Below are 20,112 nucleotides of genomic sequence, written 5' to 3'. Positions count from 1 at the left end.
GATAATTTGGCAAGTTAATTTGGATGGAGAAAAACATCAAACTATTAACAGCCATTTAGTTTTCCATTCTATTCAAATTCAGAATAAAAGGATTTTAAAAATAATTTCTAAACGGTATTTTAAAATCCTGCATGATGTTTAAGTCCATATTGGTACGATTCCACGGACGGATTCTTTATTTTATATCCCCTGCCAATTCATAGAAAACACATTTTGCATGATTAGTGGTTGCAAAGTATCAGTCAACAAATATTTTTCCCTCTACAACTGCAAAAATCATAAATAAAAGAAGCGTGAACATCTTTCAAAGGGTTTTCTGTCGTGATCCAGGACACATTTCTAACAACTGACAGGTTGTGTTTTCGTTGGACTCTTCCAACGAGGTTGGGGGTTAAGACCAGTCAAGAGCGTTGGTATCGAAAACAATGTTCCTCCTTGGGAAATGTCAAGATAAAAGCTCAACGATTCGTTTTCACGCAGCGAGGACTCTAGCAGTTTTATTTTGTTTGCCAAACGTTCACACTTCCGGTACAGTCTCGTCGTCACCTGTTACCTTGACGTAGCTGAGACAACAGCGAGCAGAGCTACCGTAGTCGGCCAGCCATGGTGCAAACTGCCACAAAATGAAGTCTGTCTGATAAATAGCTTTTATTACCAAACAGAAAACGGAGCTACCCAACTGGACGAATGGTTCTATCGGCACGTTTCTTCCAGAAAACGTCTAGCGAGCGAAACTGACAGCCGTCGGGGCCTCGTCGTCGTGGCCCAGCAGGACTCGAGTGAAGTTGGGAGCGGACTGCCAAACTTCTGCTTCCTCCAGCGGCTCTCCGCAGGGCCCGGGGCTCCTGTCACCGGCCCTGTGGATGAGGAAGTGAATAGAAAATACAGTTAATCCCCAGGTGAGGTAATAAACATGCACGGTCCATCACTTTGATTTTCCTATTTATTGGTCGTTTAGTGGCTGCTCGGTGCGGGGAGCTTTGAATAGCTAGGTGGCCAGTTAACTTTAGCATTAGCTTAGCTTGATAACTTCCCGACAGCTAGCTGGACACGGAACTCAGGGCTATCATTAGCCACTCGGCTTACATTACCTGCTACATTTTTATTGTCAACTTGGCTGGTTATTATATTTTAGAATGCCAAGTGATTTATGAGGCACATCGTAGCGTAGATCGCGGTGGCAATTGGGCTAGCAACAGTTGTTTTTTTAGAGCTTGTGGTGCTAAACCAGCTAACGCTAATCAGTGCATTTGAAGGTAATCATCTACCGTAGAGGCCATAATATTGGCAGTAATGCTGGTATCGACTTGGAGGGACCAGGGGCTTTGCATCGCTACGCTGCCAGTTCTCTTTTTGCAGAGGATGCGACGTCTTCTCAAACTGGGAAGTGATCAGTTCGTCACTGGTGACACTGTCAAATTAGACGTCACCTGCTAATCAGAATCAATCAGCGGCGATCCTTGACTCTCATGAGTAATAACCAATCAGCTGCTCATCAGTAGGGGCCATCTTGAATTCTACGCTCAGACTGCACAGAGATGCTGTGGGCTGAGTTTCCTGCTCTGTTGTCCCCTTGAACGCGTGACCAGCTCAGGCCCGGTATCAACAAACATCCGTGGAGGATCCCGGTGCTCCCCTAAGCTCTGGCGAGGTAGCGCGTTTTTGTTCAGGAGTTCTTGTGTGAGGAGGATGAGGGTGAAGCATGAATAACTGACACTCTGAAGTAGCAATATTCAGAGTCATGTGTGTGTCTAGGAAAGGCTGGCTCATGTTTTTCCCCTGTACATGGAGGTTATTCTGACAGTTATGACTCGTGATTGTTGTGGTAATAACGGTTCATAGACTATAAACATGATGGTGTGAATGTTGCTAGAGAACCAGCCTGTAGCTGCTGCGTCTCTGTAGCACCACAAGATGTAGAACTCAGGATTACAAGTGTCACAAGTCAGGTGTTGACGTAGAACTGCACTTTACACTGGTGTCATAGAGAGAGGAGAGGGCCATGCCTTCAAGTAGCGAGTCAGAAGTGGACCTGCTGTAAGAGCCAGCGGGAGCGGTGGCGTTGTTGCCTGCACCCAGGAGAAGATGTGCAGGGTTACACCAAAGATCCCAAATGATTGATCTGAAAACCTGGTGGGAGATGAGCCAGAGAGGAGGCCAGTGGAAGGTTGTACATGTCCGACCACATCTGGGTCACATGTAGACCACTCCTCTTGCACTTGGCATGTTGTGACAGAGTTGTTGTGGCAAATGTGTGTGTTGTGATGATGACGGTTAAAACGAAGCAGCAGTGGAAACTGGCAGTCAAGTGTTTGTGGCAGTCGCAGCCAACAGAACCCCTGATAAAGCATCACATAGGTAACAGGCTAGAAAATCCTGTGTTACGCACGCACGCACACACACACACACACACACACACACACACACACACACACACACACACACGCACGCACACAGAGTTGGTCAGATTGTAGAAGGCAGTTCATCTGGCTCTGTTTTTAGATCTGCTGATCAGTCAGCAGCTTCAGGCTCAAACTTGTGTCCCGATGGTCTGCACGTCAGGATTTATGTTGTCTGCTGCTGTTGCAGGAGAAAGGAATCCCTTTGATGGGAGAATCCTCTTTCCTGGCCGCTTGGGTCAATCGCCGTGCCATGATGATGGGTACGTATGTGTTTCCCCAAACTGTGGCTGTCTGGCTGAAAACCAGCATCATCTCATGTTTAATCTTAAAACCCAAAGAATGTTTTCCTCTCATGTCTCAGGAAAGCAGTTTTCTTATTTTTCTGTTTTTGTCTCATGACCTTTCATCACCCTTACGCAAAAAAGCTGTTCTTTTCAAAATCTGGACCTCTTTCAGATGAGCAGGAGGCGCTGAACTCAATCATGCAGGACCTGGCTGAACTGCACCGCTCCAGCCGTCCAGCCATGTTCCTCTCGGACCTGGGTAAAACCAAAGCCTCCTCGCCCAAGAACCAGGTACCTGCCGGCTGCTCTCAAGGCTGCGTAAATGCATCACAAGATGCATTTGACTGAAAACACTTTTACTTTGTGTTAACTGCAACTTTGTCTCCTGGATTTTTCACAATTAGAGACCAATTTGATTTGAGATCCTTCTTCTTGTCTCTCAACCTCAGTTCACTCGTCACTTTGTAACAGTTTCAAACCGCGGTGGAGCATGAGCACATCATGAACGTTAAAGATATGAACAGGCCCAATGTAGAAAATAATCAACCAACAGAATCAGATTTGGGAGTTTGTCCTCATTCCTTTATGCCATGATTCCATTTAGAAAGACAGGGGTTGGTTTCTGCTTCTCTCAGACGTGTCCTGGATCGAACACATCGGGCTCTTTTTGCGCTTCGTGGCCTCTTCGGTCTCTGTGCTTATCACCAGACGGGTATTTTCCGCTCTCTTCCTAAAGGCGGGGTGACCTTCGCTCATCAATGTACAAGAAAACCTCCAGAGAGTCCCTGCGGCTGAGCAGATGAATGCGCCGGCCCTTTACTGGGACGTTATTGAGAACAACAACCCTAATATTTGAAAGTTCTCCATTTTGTTTTCTGATGACTTGTCATGTGGAGAAAAGAGCTGAGCGGGACATGCACGCTCCTTGAACACTCTGAGATCGTGTTTGTGATGCCAGGTCATCAGGAGATATCTTGTCCGTTCATGTCTTTGGGTTTTTTTTCTACAGAATGACGTCAGAGTGAAGTTCGAGTTCAAAGGGGAGAAGAGGTGAGACTTCCTCATGTGGTGCATACGGTTGAGTGATGTTTCACCGTGGCCTTTTGACCTCTGAACTCTCTTCATCTCTGCAGGATCTTGCAGTTCCCTCGACCGCTCAAACTGGACGACCTGCGAGCAAAAGCTAAAGTGGCTTTCGGTCAGACGATGGACCTTCACTACACCAATAACGAGGTAGACAGCCGGTCCATCACTGAAGAAGCAGGTTGGATTGGACACCAGCGTCAGTGACAGGATCACGATATCATTTGTCTATTTTCACTCTGTAGTTGGTGATTCCGCTGACGACTCAGGACGACCTGGACAAAGCCGTGGAGCTGCTGGATCGAAGCGCTCACATGAAGAGCCTGAAGATCCTCCTGGTGCTCCAGATCTCCTCTCAGGTTCGTTGTTGCGGAGGTTGCGAACCTTCCACTCTGACCCTCATCTGGAGTATCACTGTTTGATTTGTTTTTTCCAGAACTCTTCCTCTAGTATGGACCTGCTGCCGTCCCACGAGGAGCTGGACAACACGGGATTCAGGGTGGCAGACAAGAAGAACATGCTGGCGTCAGTAGGTGAGGAATGTCCGATGTTGTCAGAGAAATGACTGCAGTTTCTGTAACGATCCCATCCTAAATAACCTGGAGGTAACGACTTGAGCTTTGCAGACCGGCAGCCGGCCTTCTGGAATGCTCAGGGAGAGAAATGTGGTTGGATAATCCAGCAGAACACCTTGGAATATCGATTGAGTGGCTCACACCTGTTGACCCATCCAGTAGATGCTGATTGTGTCACCGTAACAGAATATGTAACAATACCTTCCCCTCCATCTTCAGGCTCTCATTCGACAGACCGTAGCTCTCCTCCGCCAGGATACATTCCTGACGCGCTGCACCAGGTGGCGAGGAACGGTTCCTTCACCAGCATCAACAGCGAGGGGGAGTTCATTCCTGAGAGCATGGACCAGGTACGCCTCTTCAGTCCCACCTGTGTTGTTTCTATTCATGGTTTGTGGCGGTGAGACAGCGACATGTTCGGTACCGTGGCGTTGCTGATGTTGCAAGTTTGTCCAGCTCATCCTTGGAAGCTGAAGATGCTCCAAGTCTTCTTGGATGTTTGTTCACTGCTGATAATGAATGCTGGCTCCAGAAAAAGCAGCTCCTATTGTTCCCTTGGTGCTGTAGTTGCCATGGTCACCCAGTGAGCCATGACTACAGTGGCATACAGCTGTTCATGTTCATGCAGAGGTGGAGATGTCTTAAAGCACCTTTTCAGAGGCTGCCGTTCATTATAATGACGCCTTGATTTGTAATGTAGCATCTTTGAACAGTGAGGGAATTTGCAGAAACAAATAAGCATTAAGAGGAATTCAAATTGAACCCTAACCTAAATAATTTACAGAAAATAGAAAATCAGCTTAAAGCTAAACTGTAGAGCAAAATTTAGTCCTGCACTGAAGATGATTTGAGATACCCAGGGTGGGAGTTCCTCTTCCTGAGACTCTTCTCCTCGTCCTCAGATGTTGGACCCGCTGTCCATGAGCAGTCCGGAGAACTCTGCGTCTGGAAGTTGTCCGTCTTTAGACAGCCCCCTGGACAGGTGAGGGGTGAACATGACCGGGCTCGGCTCACACAGAAAGACATCTGGTACTCAGTCGTTTCTGACTGTTGTCTTTGCTTAACAGCGAATACCCAAAGTCGAGGATGCCTCGAGCACAGAGCTACCCGGACAACCACCAGGAATTTCCAGGTAAATGTGTGTGTGCTTTTAATCTTCAGTGGTTCTCACATGTGATGATGATGATGAGAGCCACACTGGTCATCAAAAGTCACCTGTAGCACCGAGACGAAGGTGGAGCAGATCCAGGATCAGTGGGGACGGAGAGAGAGCAAAAGAGCAGGACAGAGACAAAGACAGAGAATGGAGGAAGAAGAAGAGGAGTCAGTAACACGTCTGAGGACAGGAGGAGGAGAGAGAAGCCCAGTGCATCATGGGAGATCCCAGCAGTCTGAGCCTAGAGCAGCAGATCTAAGGGCCAGCCTAAGCAGTCCTGACTATAAGCCTGATCAACAAGGAGGTCTTAAGTCTGCTCTTAAACCTAGAGAGGGGGTCTGGGTCCTGGACTGAAACTGGGAGACGGTTCCACAGGAGGGGAGCCTGATAGCTGAAGGCTCTGGCTCCATTCTACTGTTAGAACTCGAGGAACCAGCAGGAACCCTGCATCCTGGGAGTGAAGGGTTCTAGCTGGATCATAGGGGACCAGGAGCTCTGTCAGGGATGAAGGAGCCTGATTGTTGAGGACTTTGATGGTGGAAGGAGAATTTTAAATTCTGTTCTGAATCTGACAGGGAGCCATGCAGAGAAGCAGTCCAGGAGAGACCTGGTCTCTGCTACCAGTTCTAGTCAGGGGGGCAGCAGCGTTCTGGACCAGCTGGAGAGTCTTTAGGGACTTATTAGTCCAGCCTGGTAGGAGGGAGGTGCAGTGATCCAGCCTGGAAGTGACAAAAGCAGGGACTAGTTTTTCTGCGTCTTCTTGAGCCAGGATGTGTCTGATCTTAGCCACCTCCATTTGGCAGATCTGGAGCGCCACTATTTTGGGCTCATTTCTGCACATTTGGAACGTCTTCCAGATGCTTGACTTGTTTGACTTCTTACCTGTGCAGTGTTCTTAAGGCTTGGCTGTGGTGCGCTCAGTGTCAACGCCAGGTTCAGCAGTGCTGGTGATGTCACTCACAATGAGGAAGTTTAAGCTGCCTGATAGTTCATGCTTTGACTCGTATTGTTGCAGCACCACTGCCTCATTTAAGGTGACCGATTTAGCCTCATGGACAAAAACCCCAAACAATACCATGGGATGCTGATTTGGGCGTTGGTTGCCATGGCAGTGAACAAACTGTTGAAGCCCCTGGGTCGGCACTCGTCCTTGATCATAAACTCCTCTCCTCTTCGTCTCCAGAGTACGACATCCCGGTCTTTGACAAGTCAGGGAAGGGGGGGACGTACCCTCGGCGATACGGTATTCCTTTCGGCCTTCAAGATTACAGTGATGGTGAGTCATTTCCCTCAAACAGTACCAGATGACATGTGAATGTTGCTGTGAGGCGTGTTTCCTCTGTGTCAGGGAGGAAGACCTTTCCTCGCGCTCGGCGAACACAGGTTCACGGTTTCCGCTCGCCAGTCAGCTTCAGCCCCACAGAGCAGTCACCCAGCACCAGCAGCAGCAGCAGCGTCTTCACCCCCGACCTCGAGGATGCCCCGGGGCCCGCCAGGCGGCCGCGAAGGGGCAGTGACATCGAGCCCAACCAAACAACCACCCCCACCCTCTCTGTCATGGACATCAGCCCGCCCAGCCGCTGTGAGTCGTCACGATGAGTTCATGATGAAAGATGTCTGACCTGCTTTTTCTGTCACTGATGTGTGATGTATGTTGGCGTGCAGCTCCACGCGCTCCAACCAATTGGCGGCTGGGGAAGCTTCTCGGTCAGGGTGCATTCGGGCGGGTTTTCCTCTGCTACGATGCCGATACTGGACGGGAACTGGCCGTCAAACAGGTCCAGTTTGACCCAGAGAGTCCGGAGACGAGCAAGGTCAGATGGCCTGAGACGTTAATAACAAGCACGTTTCTACCCGAGTGTGGTCATGTGACTTTATGCGATCACAACATCTAAAAGGCACATCAGTCAGATGCGGTCTTAGGGGAGTGAACATGCCAATACCTTGATGTTGGTGTTTGTGAGATTCATGGAGGTGCAGCAACAGCTGGTGATGTTTGTGTCTGAAACAGGAGGTGAGCGCGCTGGAGTGTGAAATCCAACTCCTAAAGAATTTGTGTCATGAGCGTATCGTCCAGTACTACGGCTGTCTGCGAGACACGATGGAGCGAACGCTCTCCATCTTCATGGAGTACATGCCTGGAGTGAGTGCTGACTTCCTGTTTTGAAAAGAGAACGCTGAGGCGCTGTGTGGGGCGACAAATCAGCTTCCTTCTTGCGCAGCTTTGTCATGTGTGATTTTTGTGTTTAGGGTTCCATTAAGGACCAGCTGAAGTCATACGGCGCGCTGACGGAGAACGTGACGCGGCGCTACACCCGGCAGATCCTGGAGGGCGTCTCCTACCTGCATAGCAACATGATCGTCCACAGGGACATCAAAGGTGAGGTGGACAGCGCTTGTCCTCATGTAGTCTTGCTGGTGGACGCGGCTCACGGCTGTGCTGCTGTGTTCAGGGGCCAACATCCTCCGGGACTCGGTGGGGAACGTGAAGCTGGGAGACTTCGGGGCCAGTAGGCGGCTGCAGACCATCTGTCTGTCAGGAACAGGCATTAAGTCGGTGACCGGCACCCCCTACTGGATGAGCCCTGAAGTGATCAGCGGTGAAGGCTACGGCAGGAAGGCCGACATCTGGTATGACCGTTGCAGTCCTGCTCCTCCTAACTTGATTTACAACCTTGAGATGTGGGATTGAGCTTTCGTAGTTCCGTCATTTGGAGTATTTTCAAAAGTGTTTCTTTCCTGAGAATCTGAGATTTCTTTGCTCCTGCCCTCAGAAATACTGAGAACATTTTTGCAAAATGTGAAAACTTGCTACTGATCCAGTTGTGGTATTTGTCCTGTACCAGGTCCCACAACTTCTACCAGAATATGAAACCATGACACTTTAAGATTTGAAAAAAACAAAAAGCCCTCAGGCCTGCAAGTGAATGCTGTTTCTGGATGTTTGTGAGTGTTTCGTCTTGGCTGTCTGATGGTAGAGTCCTCTGTCTCTGCACTGTTGGCTCCTCAGGAGTGTCGGCTGCACTGTCGTGGAGATGCTGACCCAGCGACCCCCGTGGGCTGAATTCGAGGCCATGGCAGCCATCTTTAAGATTGCTACGCAGCCCACTAACCCTGTGCTGCCCGCCCACGTGTCCGACCACTGCCGAGAGTTCCTCAAACGCATTTTTGTGGAGACCAAGCTGCGGCCGTCTGCGGACGAGCTCCTGAGGCACATCTTTGTACATTAACCTGAAATTCCCACCCGTCTGACGAACTGCCAGATACGGCCTTACCTGCTGGGGCGGCATTGCCTCTGACCCCGCCCCCCCCACACTGAAACCATATTGGACCAGGATAACTGTCTGGAGGGAGCTTGGGTGTCAGGGGTCTCTGTTTGAATGAGACTGCCACAGAAGACACTTTGTTTTATTTTTTCCGCAAGTTGCACCTTAATTTCTCAAACAAGGAGGAGTCGAGCACTTCGTCCTCCAGCGATGAACTCTCCTCTCATTTTTAATGTTTGTACCGTTTCTCTTCAAACGTTTCCTGTTTTGGAGTCGGTGTTGTGGACCTACAGAAGCCTGCACCCATCTCGCGATCCCGACCCCAGAATGTAGTCTCCATGGCGATGACCTGGGCCCGCTGCTACAAACAGAACACTCCACATCCCTGCCTGCTTTGCTTCCCCTTGGCGTCCCTGTCTGTCCACCTTTCCCTCTTCCCTCAGTCGCCGTCTCTGTTCTTTGCCACGTGCCTTTTCTGTTTTTGAAGCAGTTGGAATGAGAGTTGGTGGATAAACTGCCTTCACAGCAGGAACACGGAACCAGCTGATCATGTGGCTGTTGGCCCCGCCCGTTCGGTTTGTCTGCCAGCCAACCAGGTACCCTCCCACTCGTGGGTTGGGCTGCTTCAGGGTGAGCTGACGTCTCCTCCGGTGCATCCCGTCTCCTTTGCTTCTTCAGTCGATCAGACTGGTCGACACGTGTCATGGCGGACTTCAGTCATTTTCCACTTCTAGGATGTCACTGGCGAACACGTGAGTTCATTTAACCCTAAAAACGAGACTCTGTGTCTGCAGAGGAGGTCGTCTGCTCTGAATTCCCCGACAGTTTGATCAGTGGGAGCAGTGAAGCAGAAGAAGAGCGTGTGAGGAGTGTTGGTGCTCTGATCGATCCGGTGTTGCCTGGCAACAAGCTGGCAGTGGTCCTGATGCTGGCCAGTGTTCTGTAGCTGCTCTTCATTGAACCCACGGTTCCATTTCCAAGTTTCTCTTGTGGCAGCCGGAGCTTCACTCCTGAACAACAACCTGCTGTTGTTACCAAATCATCCACCTTGTCACTTTAAGGAGCCCGGCCCCTGCAGTGTCCTCCTGGCCCCAAACGTCTGTCCTCACACTCACAACTATGCAGCAGTTAAAGTCAGTTTGACTGTTCGCAGCTCCACGGTACAGAAACGCGAGAGGGCGAACGACTGAGGCGCTGACGAATGTGGTCCTTCCACCCTCCATCTCACTCCTGGTTCTACTCTGCCTTCTGATCCACGCGGGCTTGAAATGCCTTCGATAAAATTGTCGGTACTTAGGAAGCAGTCGAGCAAAGTGCTCGTGTCAGGAACTGTGGGCGGGGTCATGACAGCTGACGAACACCGAATGACCACCATTTGAGAGAAGCGCGGGCGTCGCGTCTGGTCTGCCCTCTGCTCAGGAGCAAAGCTGCTTCAGTGTGATGGTGAAGTCCGGTGGCGGCGCTGGCGTAGGGAGACGTTTGCAGTGACGTCATGATGTAGCTATGAAAGACCAGAACTTTGACCGCTCACAAACTGGACCTCAACACCAAACCAGACCTGGCAGGAGGCTCAGCAGTGTAGCTGGGGATGTGGAGATGAGCGACCCGCCAGGCTGCTGGCCGCGTTGGTCCCATCAGGCTATCGTTGGCATCTGCACTGAATCCTGGCGAGGAGCAGGTGGAGCCCTGGGAATGTCTGGAGTCCCGTTCTTTCAGACAAATCAATGAAATGTCTTGCAATGTTAGAGTCAGTGAAGAAAAGAGTTCCTGCATCTGCCTTAGAGTTGAATGTGTTCACCCTGAACCTCCACAGGTGGCTGATGGAAAACAATGAATTTCTCGATCTTGTAGCTTCCCTCAGTGACCACTAGATGGTACTAAAGAGCCACATTTTACTGCCAGCACCTTTAAAAAAGCAGAGGGAAGCCTCAGGACGGCTCCCGAGAGGCTGAAGGCACTTGGTGACGTGTTTGATGCACTCAAGATGGAGAACGAGTTCCCGCCATGGAAGCAGGAGTGGTTTTATTGACGTGACCTGCTACGGTTCTGGCACCAGCACTGCACCGACCATGATGCACTACCTTTGGCCCAGTTCAGACGTGGCGCTGGCGTGTGTCCTGAGTGATCGCAGCTAGAAGTTCATGATGTCATCAGACAGCCTCTGACCAGGCGCAGCAGGTGCATGACCAATAAACGAGAGTCCTGTTAGCCTGTGGAGCCGGACCTGTGGTCCAGTCCACACAAACACACACACACACTCCTCTAGTCCAAACATGCAAACACACACACACACACTCCTCTAGTCCAAACACACTCGTTCCTCTAGTCCAAACACACTCACACACTCGCTCCTCTAGTCCAAACACACTCACACACTCGCTCCTCTAGTCCAAACACACTCACACACTCGCTCCTCTGGTCCAAACACACTCACACACTCGCTCCTCTGGTCCAAACACTCACACACTCGCTCCTCTAGTCCAAACACACTCACACACACTCCTCTAGTCCAAACACACTCACCCACTCGCTCCTCTAGTCCAAACACACTCACACACTCGCTCCTCTAGTCCAAACACACTCACACACTCGCTCCTCTAGTCCAAACACACTCACACACTCGCTCCTCTAGTCCAAACACACTCACACACACTCCTCTAGTCCAAACACTCACCCACTCGCTCCTCTAGTCCAAACACACTCACACACTCGCTCCTCTAGTCCAAACACACTCGCTCCTCTAGTCCAAACACACTCACCCACTCGCTCCTCTAGTCCAAACACACTCACCCACTCGCTCCTCTAGTCCAAACACACTCACACACTCGCTCCTCTAGTCCAAACACACTCACCCACTCGCTCCTCTAGTCCAAACACACTCACCCACTCGCTCCTCTAGTCCAAACACACTCACCCACTCGCTCCTCTAGTCCAAACACACTCACCCACTCGCTCCTCTAGTCCAAACACTCACACACTCGCTCCTCTAGTCCAAACACACTCACCCACTCGCTCCTCTAGTCCAAACACTCACACACACACTCGCTCCTCTAGTCCAAACACTCACACACACACTCGCTCCTCTAGTCCAAACACACTCACACACTCGCTCCTCTAGTCCAAACACACTCACACACTCGCTCCTCTAGTCCAAACACACTCACCCACTCGCTCCTCTAGTCCAAACACTTACACACACACTCGCTCCTCTGGTCCAAACACACTCACACACTCGCTCCTCTAGTCCAAACACACTCACACACTCGCTCCTCTAGTCCAAACACACTCACCCACTCGCTCCTCTAGTCCAAACACACTCACCCACTCGCTCCTCTGGTCCAAACACACTCACCCACTCGCTCCTCTAGTCCAAACACTCACACACACACTCGCTCCTCTAGTCCAAACACACTCACACACTCGCTCCTCTAGTCCAAACACACTCACCCACTCGCTCCTCTGGTCCAAACACACTCACCCACTCGCTCCTCTAGTCCAAACACTCACACACACACTCTCTCCTCTAGTCCAAACACACTCACACACGCTCCTCTAGTCCAAACACACTCACACACGCTCCTCTAGTCCAAACACACTCACCCACTCGCTCCTCTAGTCCAAACACACTCACACACTCGTTCCTCTAGTCCAAACACACACACTCACATTCGCTCCTCTAGTCCAAACACACTCACACACTCGCTCCTCTAGTCCAAACACACTCACACACTCGCTCCTCTAGTCCAAACACACTCACACACTCGCTCCTCTAGTCCAAACACACTCACACACTCGCTCCTCTAGTCCAAACACACTCACACACACTCCTCTAGTCCAAACACACTCACACACTCGCTCCTCTAGTCCAAACACGATCACACACACTCGCTCCTCTAGTCCAAACACACTCACCCACTCGCTCCACTAGTCCAAACACACTCACCCACTCGCTCCTCTAGTCCAAACACACTCACCCACTCGCTCCTCTAGTCCAAACACACTCACCCACTCGCTCCTCTAGTCCAAACACTCACACACTCACTCCTCTAGTCCAAACACACTCACCCACTCGCTCCTCTAGTCCAAACACACTCACACACGCTCCTCTAGTCCAAACACACTCACCCACTCGCTCCTCTAGTCCAAACACACTCATCCACACTCCCACTCTCTCCGGTGCAGCCATGTTGGGCTGCTGCTTTCTTCTCGCTCTTGTTTACTATAAACTGTGTGGCTCACAGGTTTGATGCTTCATGAATGGTGACACAAGGATCAGAACCAAGGATCAGAACCAAGGATCAGAACCAAGGCTGCGTGGGTCGGGACGCGTCGGCCCCACGTCTGAACGCGGCCGCCAACTCACTGATGCTCTCATGATTCTTTGTCAGCCGTCGCTCGTTCAGCTCAGTGATTGTTTCTTTGCACATTTTAAAGACTTTTTTTTTTTACACGTGTGTGTGTGTGTGTGTGTGTGTGTGTGTGTGTGTGTGTGTGTGTGTTACTGCAGTTGGACTTCTACATGAATGTAATGTCTCATTTCTACCATCAGATGGCCTCCTTCACCACAGTGGATTAACTTTTTCGCTACCGGTACCTGCAAGCGCCACGATACACCTGTACTTTTACAAGTTTCCTCTTCAGTGTCTCAAGCCACTGCTGCCACTCTGGGGTGTGTGTGTGTGTGTGTGTGTGTGTGTGTGTGTGTGTGTGTGTGTGTTTGTAGATGTGCATTTACTGCAACTTATGCTCAATTGACACTGCGCCCGAAATGCCTTGAGCATTCTCAACCTGGGAGGGGGACATAATAATGATAAGAAAATACAAATAATAATGTACAAATGTAAAAAATGAAAGGTACCCTTTTTGTTTTTCTAAAGAAACTTCTATCCCACATGTTTGGTCTCTGTGTCTTGTAAAAGAAGCCATGTTTATAATTCTAATTGGTTTGTGACCAATACGCCTGTTTATATCAGATCTGTATATCAGTGGTACGCATAATTTTTTAATATATATTTTTTATTTTACTTTTTTTTTTAAATGGGAGATTTTATGCATGGTTGGGTCCTGAGAGACACAGCGGTGCCGTCGAATGGTTGCTGTTTTTTGGCAAAATTCTGGAGTATTGCGACAGCTCTGTGTTCATAATTTACAATTATGAAAACATTAAAAGATATTTATTTCACATGTTGGTGTGTTTTATTTGTGTGTGTGACTTGAGTCCATGAATACGGTCACAGAAACACAGTCGTGAATAAAATGAATCAAGCTGGAATCAATCAAAGCCCTCTGGTGGAAACAGAAGGTTGTGGGTGGAGCAGCGGTCCTCCCTGTGGCCCCCATCAAGAAGGTTGTGGGTGGAGCAGTGGTCCTCCCTGTGGCCCCCCATCAAGAAGGTTGTGGGTGGAGTCCCGGCTGCAGCACGGGGTCTTTCTGGGTGAGTCTCCATGTTCTCCCTGTTCCTGCTGGGTTCTCTCTGGTACTCCAGCTTCCTCCACAGTCCAAAGACATCAAGAGGGACCAGGTTAATCCAGACTCTAAATTGACCGTAGGCGTGGCCGGGAGAGCCAATGGTTGTGTGTCTCTATGTGGTGGCCCTGCCATGGACTGTGACCCTGATCCAAGAAATCAGCTGTGTGGGCACAGCTTAGTTGATTTAAGGAGATTCAGGTGTTGCTTTTGCTTGGTTGGAATCAAAACCTGCAGCCACATGGCCCTTGACTGGACCAGTCTGACACCCCTGATGAGCAGTATAGAAAATGGATGGATGGATACATTGAAGTGTTGACCATTGTAGTTCCTGATTGTGGCCACTAGAGGGCAGAAACGCCAAAGCGCACAACAAACATAGCCCCCCACGGTGGCTGGTGGGCGCTCCGGGGGGGGGAATCCCTGGCCAACCCTTCTTTTCGCACTTGAGTGCTTCTATTTGGTTGCGTTTTCTTTCACCAACATGAAAGGAATATCCATACATTTATGTAACATTCTCTTTAACGGCTACATGAAGAGTAGAAATGGCCAGAGACCATAAAAACGAACATGACGGTAAGTCTGTAATATGAACACTTATCAAGTCAAGTCACATTATATGTTGCATTCATTGAACCAGGTTTTCTTGATTATATTTCTTTAAAATCTAGTTTTTGATCTCTGGTATGTGATTACGTAGAGTGGCCACAGGAGGGCACTCTACAAAATGCCAACGCAGCGACGTAATGGACTCATATGACCACAAGAGGGCAGTAGTCAAAATGCCATTGACGCTGTTGGATGTATTTCTCTTGAAAAAGTTCATTTATTTGCATTATATAGGATGACCACAAGAGGACAGTGCCGGCATGTTAACGCCAATCACCACACATTTGTGAATATTCGAAGAAATTGGGATGCGATTCCGTCCTGTGACCGCAAGAGGGCAGTGCCGACATGTTAACGCCCGTCATCACAATTTTGAATATTCGAAGAAGTTTTTGATCTCCGGTATGTGATTAGGTACAGTGGCCACAGGAGGGCACTCTACAAAATGCCAACGCAGCGACGTAATGGAATCATAAGACCACAAGAGGGCAGTAGTCACAATGCCATGAATGATGTTTAATGCATTTCTCTTGAAAAAGTTGATTTGCATTATATAGGATGACCACAAGAGGGCAGTGTCGGCATGTTAACGCCAATCACCACACATTGTTAATATTCGAAGAAATTGGGATGCGATTCCGTCCTGTGACCACAAGAGGGCAGTGCCGACATGTTAACGCCCGTCATCACAATTTTGAATATTCGAAGAAGTTTTTGATCTCCGGTATGTGATTAGGTACAGTGGCCACAGGAGGGCACTCTACAAAATGCCAACGCAGCGACGTAATGGAATCATAAGACCACAAGAGGGCAGTAGTCACAATGCCATGAATGATGTTTAATGCATTTCTCTTGAAAAAGTTGATTTGCATTATATAGGATGACCACAAGAGGGCAGTGTCGGCATGTTAACGCCAATCACCACACATTGTTAATATTCGAAGAAATTGGGATGCGATTCCGTCCTGTGACCACAAGAGGGTAGTGTCGACCAGCCGTTTCGACGCCACCGGACAGTCAACCAGTGGGGGAACTTTCAGGTTGTCGCCCCTTGTCAGTCGTGTTTTTTCCTTCTTCATATCGTTAGTAGGGAACAGAAACACCGTCTGACAGTCCCGGTCATGGGCTCCCCGACGGCCTCAGCCTGGCCTCTGCGCCTCGGTGTGTTCCTCTCCCGTTTCCAGCCGGCCCGGGTCAGTTTGCTTCGGACCGACGCCTTGGCGGCCTCTTCCCCCAGAAGGAACCTGAACGTCCAGGCAACGACGGAAGCGAGTAAACTGAAGAGCATCGACGACCTGCCGGGGCCCAGCGCGTCCACCACGCTCTACTGGCTCTTTGTCAAAGGGTACGCGGACAAGAGCCACCTGCTGCAGGTACAGAAGCAGACCTGCTGGCGCTCCAGCTCCCGGTTCTGAACTCCCAGTCTTTTCAGAGATTTCTAATTTAGCTTTGTTCATGAGTCCAGAATGTATTTTCATCCAGGCACGACCACGTTTTCGATTAAGATGAATATTGTAGCATCGCAGTTTGGTGCTGTTGGGCTCCATCAGGTCCCTTGATGAGTGGGCAAAAACGTCACTTTCCCGAATGACAAAAAGAAGCACCTGACAGGTGAATCAGCTCCTGGTCTGATTCCCCTGTCAGGTTTGTATTCCTGCCTTTCCTTCTGGCGTTGTGTGGTCTTTTTATGCAGTAATCAAGAGGTCCAGAGATCTAGAAAGACAAACTCCACATGAGCATCACATAACTGGAGAAACGCAGTGTCTGATTGTGGATGTCCCTCATCACTAACGAAGACATTCAGGCTTCGGAGACGTCTCCTCAGGCCAGCGCCAGGTTCCTGATGGATGCGTCTCTGGCGGCGGCTCGTCTGACGGTCACTTCATCTTCCAGGGTGTGCAGAAGAGTTTGTATGGACCCATCTGGCGCTCCAAGTTCGGCCCCTTTGACCTCGTCAACGTGGCGAGCCCGGATCTCATTGCTCAGGTGATCCGACAGGAGGGTCGCTACCCGGTCCGCGCCGAGCTGCTGCACTGGAAGGAGTACAGGGACCTGCGGGGGCAAGCCTACGGGCTGCACGTGGGGTAAGAGACCGTTGTGAGGTTACCGCTGGTAGCGCCGTATCCCACGGTGACCTCAGATGATGTCACACTCAGGTGCCGTGTTCACTGATGAGGGTGAAGGAGCTCAAGGCTTCCTAGATCCCAGAATAATCCATGAATGACGGTTATTATTGATCGCTTATTGCCTGCTGAGATTAGAAAGAGGGGAGGCTGCAGACAAACGTCCGATCACTCACGCTCCTCCCCCTCAGCACCGGGCCGGACTGGCACAGAATCCGCAGCGCGCTGAACCCCAGGATGCTGAAGCTGAAGGAGGTGTCTGCCTACGCTCCCATCATCCAGCTGGTGGTCGATGACCTGCTGCGACGCGTCCAGCTCCTCTGCAGTCGCAGTCAGGACCAGGCGACAGTTTCCGACGTGGCCGCTGAGCTCTACAAGTTCGGCTTCGAAGGTGAGAAGGTGAGACACGCTGCAGGGGGGGCTCATTTAACCCTCTCCCTGAATGCCACCCATGCAGGCATCGCCTCCATCCTGTTTGAGACCAGACTGGGCTGCCTCCAGGAGGACATCCCGAAAGACACACTGCGCTTCATTGCCGCTGTCAACGACATGATGACACTGTCTGAGACGCTGGTCATCTTCCCGCGCTGGAGCCGTGGCGTTCTCCCCTTCTGGAGGCGCTTCGTTCAGGCCTGGGACACCCTCTACGACACAGGTAGGCGGCACTGGGAGAGAGCAAGGCTCTGAGCGGGCCTACGGTTTTGTGACGTGTACGTGGCGTGTTTGTGGCGTGTTTGTGGCAGCCCGGACCCTCATCGACAGGAGAGTGGCTGAGATCGAAGCTGAGATGAAGGGCGGCGAGCTGACGGGGAGCCTGTACCTCACCTACCTGCTGACCTGTGACAAGCTGACCAGAGCCGAGATCTACATCAGCATCACCGAGCTGCTGCTGGGAGGAGTCGACACGGTGAGGAGGCTGCGCACGTCACAGGACGCTCCTCAGGTCATGAAAAGAGTCAGCAGGAGTGGACGCCATTCGGCGCTGACTCAGCTCAGGCTTCATGGTTCGCCTCCAGTCAAGGGAATTCAGCAATGTTAGGAATTTCCTGTTTCTCAAGAATCACAAGCCTGAAGAGAGAGATCAGGTCAGAACAAGACTCCTCGTGTGAGGACGCGCACCAGCCGATGCTCGTGTGAGGACGCGCATCAGCCGATGCTCGTGTGAGGACGCGCATCAGCCGATGCTCGTGTGAGGACGCGCATCAGCCGATGCTCGTGCGCGTCCTCACACGAGCCGATGCTCGTGTGAGCAGCTGAGCAGGTCCGGCCACATTCCCAGCCGGGGAGCGCCAGACGTGTTCCTGCTCTGACCGGGTTCATGTCGTCCCAGTGAGACGCCAGGCTGAAGTCAACATGGGACTGAGATGGAGGCTGAATGACGGCCATGATGGGACGCTAACAGCTCTTCGTTCTCCATGTGTGATGTCCCCCCCCCCTTAGACCTCCAACACCTTGTCGTGGGTGTTGTACCACTTGTCCAGGGACCGTCAGGTTCAGGAACGACTGTACCAGGAGGTGAGCACCGTGTGTCCCGACGGACGGAAGCCGAGTGTCGACGACCTGCGCAGGATGCCCTACCTGAAGGCCGTCATCAAGGAGACGCTGCGGTGAGTCTCGAACCTTCACATTTGCATGTCATCTCCCAAACGAGATTCCCGCTCCAGCTGGCGTTGCTCTGTGTCCTCCGCCAGCTTGTATCCAGTGGTTCCTGGAAACGGACGCCTCATTTCAGAAAATGAGGTGGTAGTGGACGACTACTGGTTCCCCAAGAAGGTAGACGGACGCAGAGCCTGATGCAGGGCCGGTCAGAAAGGAAACGGCCGTGTTGCGATGAAACTCTGCTGTCTTCTTAGACTCAGTTCCATCTGTGTCACTACGCCGTCTGTCATGGTGAGTCAGAGTTCGCTGATGCTGAGAGCTTCGTCCCTGAGCGTTGGCTTCGTGCGAAGATGCCCGGCCCCGGCGGCAGCCTGGCCCCCGGCGGCTACCAGCACCACCCCTACAGCTACATCCCCTTTGGGGTGGGCGTGCGAGCCTGTGTGGGGAAGAGAGTGGCAGAGATGGAGATGTACTTCGCTCTGTCCAGGGTGAGTGGCGGGACGAGCGTGAGCGAATGCGTGCGCTGATGTCATCATGTTCATTCTCACGTGTCCTACAGCTGATGCAGCACTACGAGGTCCATCCTGGAGACGGCGGGACTGTGGAGCCTAAAACACGAACCCTGCTCATCCCAGCGCAGCCCATCAACCTGCGCTTCCTGTCCAGGGCCTGAGGAACGCGTCCCTGACGGCCACGACGCGGCGTCCATGTCGTCAGGCTGCTGCTCAGCCGTTCATGTTTGGATGGAAATAAGAAGCAAGACAATATAATCTTCATACTGCAGCTTCTGTGCCCTTTGAGACAAACTGTGACAACGGCTCTACTAATAAAATGCCTTTCCTTGCCTGAGGTCAGAGGTCACGACCTGTGAGACCTGTCCTGCTTGCCCACTGCAGCCACAAAGCTCAAAGAAAACTGGACGAACTTCCTGTTGAACGATCAAACACAGAGTAGAAACCTGTTCCAAATACCCGGGTTTAGAGAAGGTTATCCTGAACTGTGTGTGTGTGTGTGTGTGTCTGTGTCTGTCTGTCTGTCTGTCTGTGTGTGTCTGTCTGTCTGTCTGTCTGTGTGTGTCTGTCTGTCTGTGTGTCTGTCTGTCTGTGTGTGTGTGTGTCTGTCTGTCTGTCTGTGTGTGTGTCTGTCTGTCTGTCTGTGTGTGTGTCTGTCTGTCTGTGTGTGTGTCTGTCTGTCTGTCTGTCTGTCTGTGTGTCTGTGTGTGTGTGAGAGAGAGACTTGTGCTCTTTGCTCAGAAGTGTGTCATTCAGGATCAATAAGAGTGATCCTGCCAGCTCTGGTTTGATATTAAAGTCGATGTGTCCGTCCTCTGGGCGCACGCTGCCCCCTGCTGACAAGAACATGGAAACACCCAGCAGGTCCATCTGGGGAACTTTGTGAGGTCGGAGCTCATTCGTGTGACGTCACTGCCCTGAAATGTATTTCATACCCAAGAAAAAGGTGGATTTGATGATGTCAGCGTGTCTTTGCTTGCACTTTCCTGTTTCCAGCAGAGAAAAATAAAAAGTGAAAGTCCACCAACTCGCGCTGG

The 20,112-nt window shown here is 50.9% G+C and overlaps 2 protein-coding genes across 4 annotated transcripts; both read left to right on the top strand.

The window, feature by feature from the left end:
* The first annotated feature begins 524 nt into the window (after positions 1-524).
* Positions 525-13,948, top strand: map3k2 (mitogen-activated protein kinase kinase kinase 2). Of its 2 annotated transcripts, XR_015113323.1 has the most exons (18): positions 525-899; positions 2,590-2,662; positions 2,859-2,977; positions 3,696-3,736; positions 3,820-3,919; positions 4,015-4,128; positions 4,206-4,302; positions 4,564-4,694; positions 5,247-5,326; positions 5,412-5,476; positions 6,684-6,776; positions 6,849-7,082; positions 7,166-7,314; positions 7,512-7,643; positions 7,751-7,880; positions 7,954-8,131; positions 8,511-10,944; positions 13,008-13,948. XR_015113323.1 is itself a non-coding variant. In XM_086202573.1 (17 exons), the coding sequence occupies exons 2-17, from the start codon at positions 2,608-2,610 to the stop codon at positions 8,728-8,730; spliced, it is 1,938 nt and encodes a 645-aa protein (XP_086058699.1). In that variant the 5' UTR covers positions 525-899; positions 2,590-2,607; the 3' UTR covers positions 8,731-13,948. The 2 variants fall into 2 exon arrangements, 1 of the variants encoding a protein (XP_086058699.1); XM_086202573.1 differs by having other exon boundaries at positions 8,511-13,948.
* Positions 13,949-15,818: 1,870 nt separating this feature from the next.
* cyp27a2 (cytochrome P450 family 27 subfamily A member 2) lies at positions 15,819-20,109 on the top strand. Of its 2 annotated transcripts, XM_086202566.1 has the most exons (9): positions 15,819-16,214; positions 16,735-16,925; positions 17,156-17,355; positions 17,422-17,619; positions 17,708-17,871; positions 18,405-18,571; positions 18,656-18,737; positions 18,818-19,051; positions 19,123-20,109. In XM_086202566.1, exons 1-9 carry the CDS (start codon positions 15,963-15,965, stop codon positions 19,234-19,236), a joined length of 1,602 nt encoding a protein of 533 aa, XP_086058692.1. In that variant the 5' UTR covers positions 15,819-15,962; the 3' UTR covers positions 19,237-20,109. The 2 variants fall into 2 exon arrangements, with proteins under 2 accessions (XP_086058692.1, XP_086058693.1); XM_086202567.1 differs by lacking the exon at positions 18,656-18,737.
* The last annotated feature ends 3 nt before the right edge of the window (positions 20,110-20,112 follow it).

Source organism: Aulostomus chinensis, chromosome 1 (assembly GCF_037954235.1).
Source record: "Aulostomus chinensis isolate RoL2024-O1b breed Wild chromosome 1, RoL_Achi_v1.0, whole genome shotgun sequence".
NCBI classification, from domain to species: Eukaryota; Metazoa; Chordata; class Actinopteri; order Syngnathiformes; family Aulostomidae; genus Aulostomus; species Aulostomus chinensis.
Note: the sequence above shows the minus strand (reverse complement) of the source record. Positions and strands in the feature narration are given on the sequence as shown.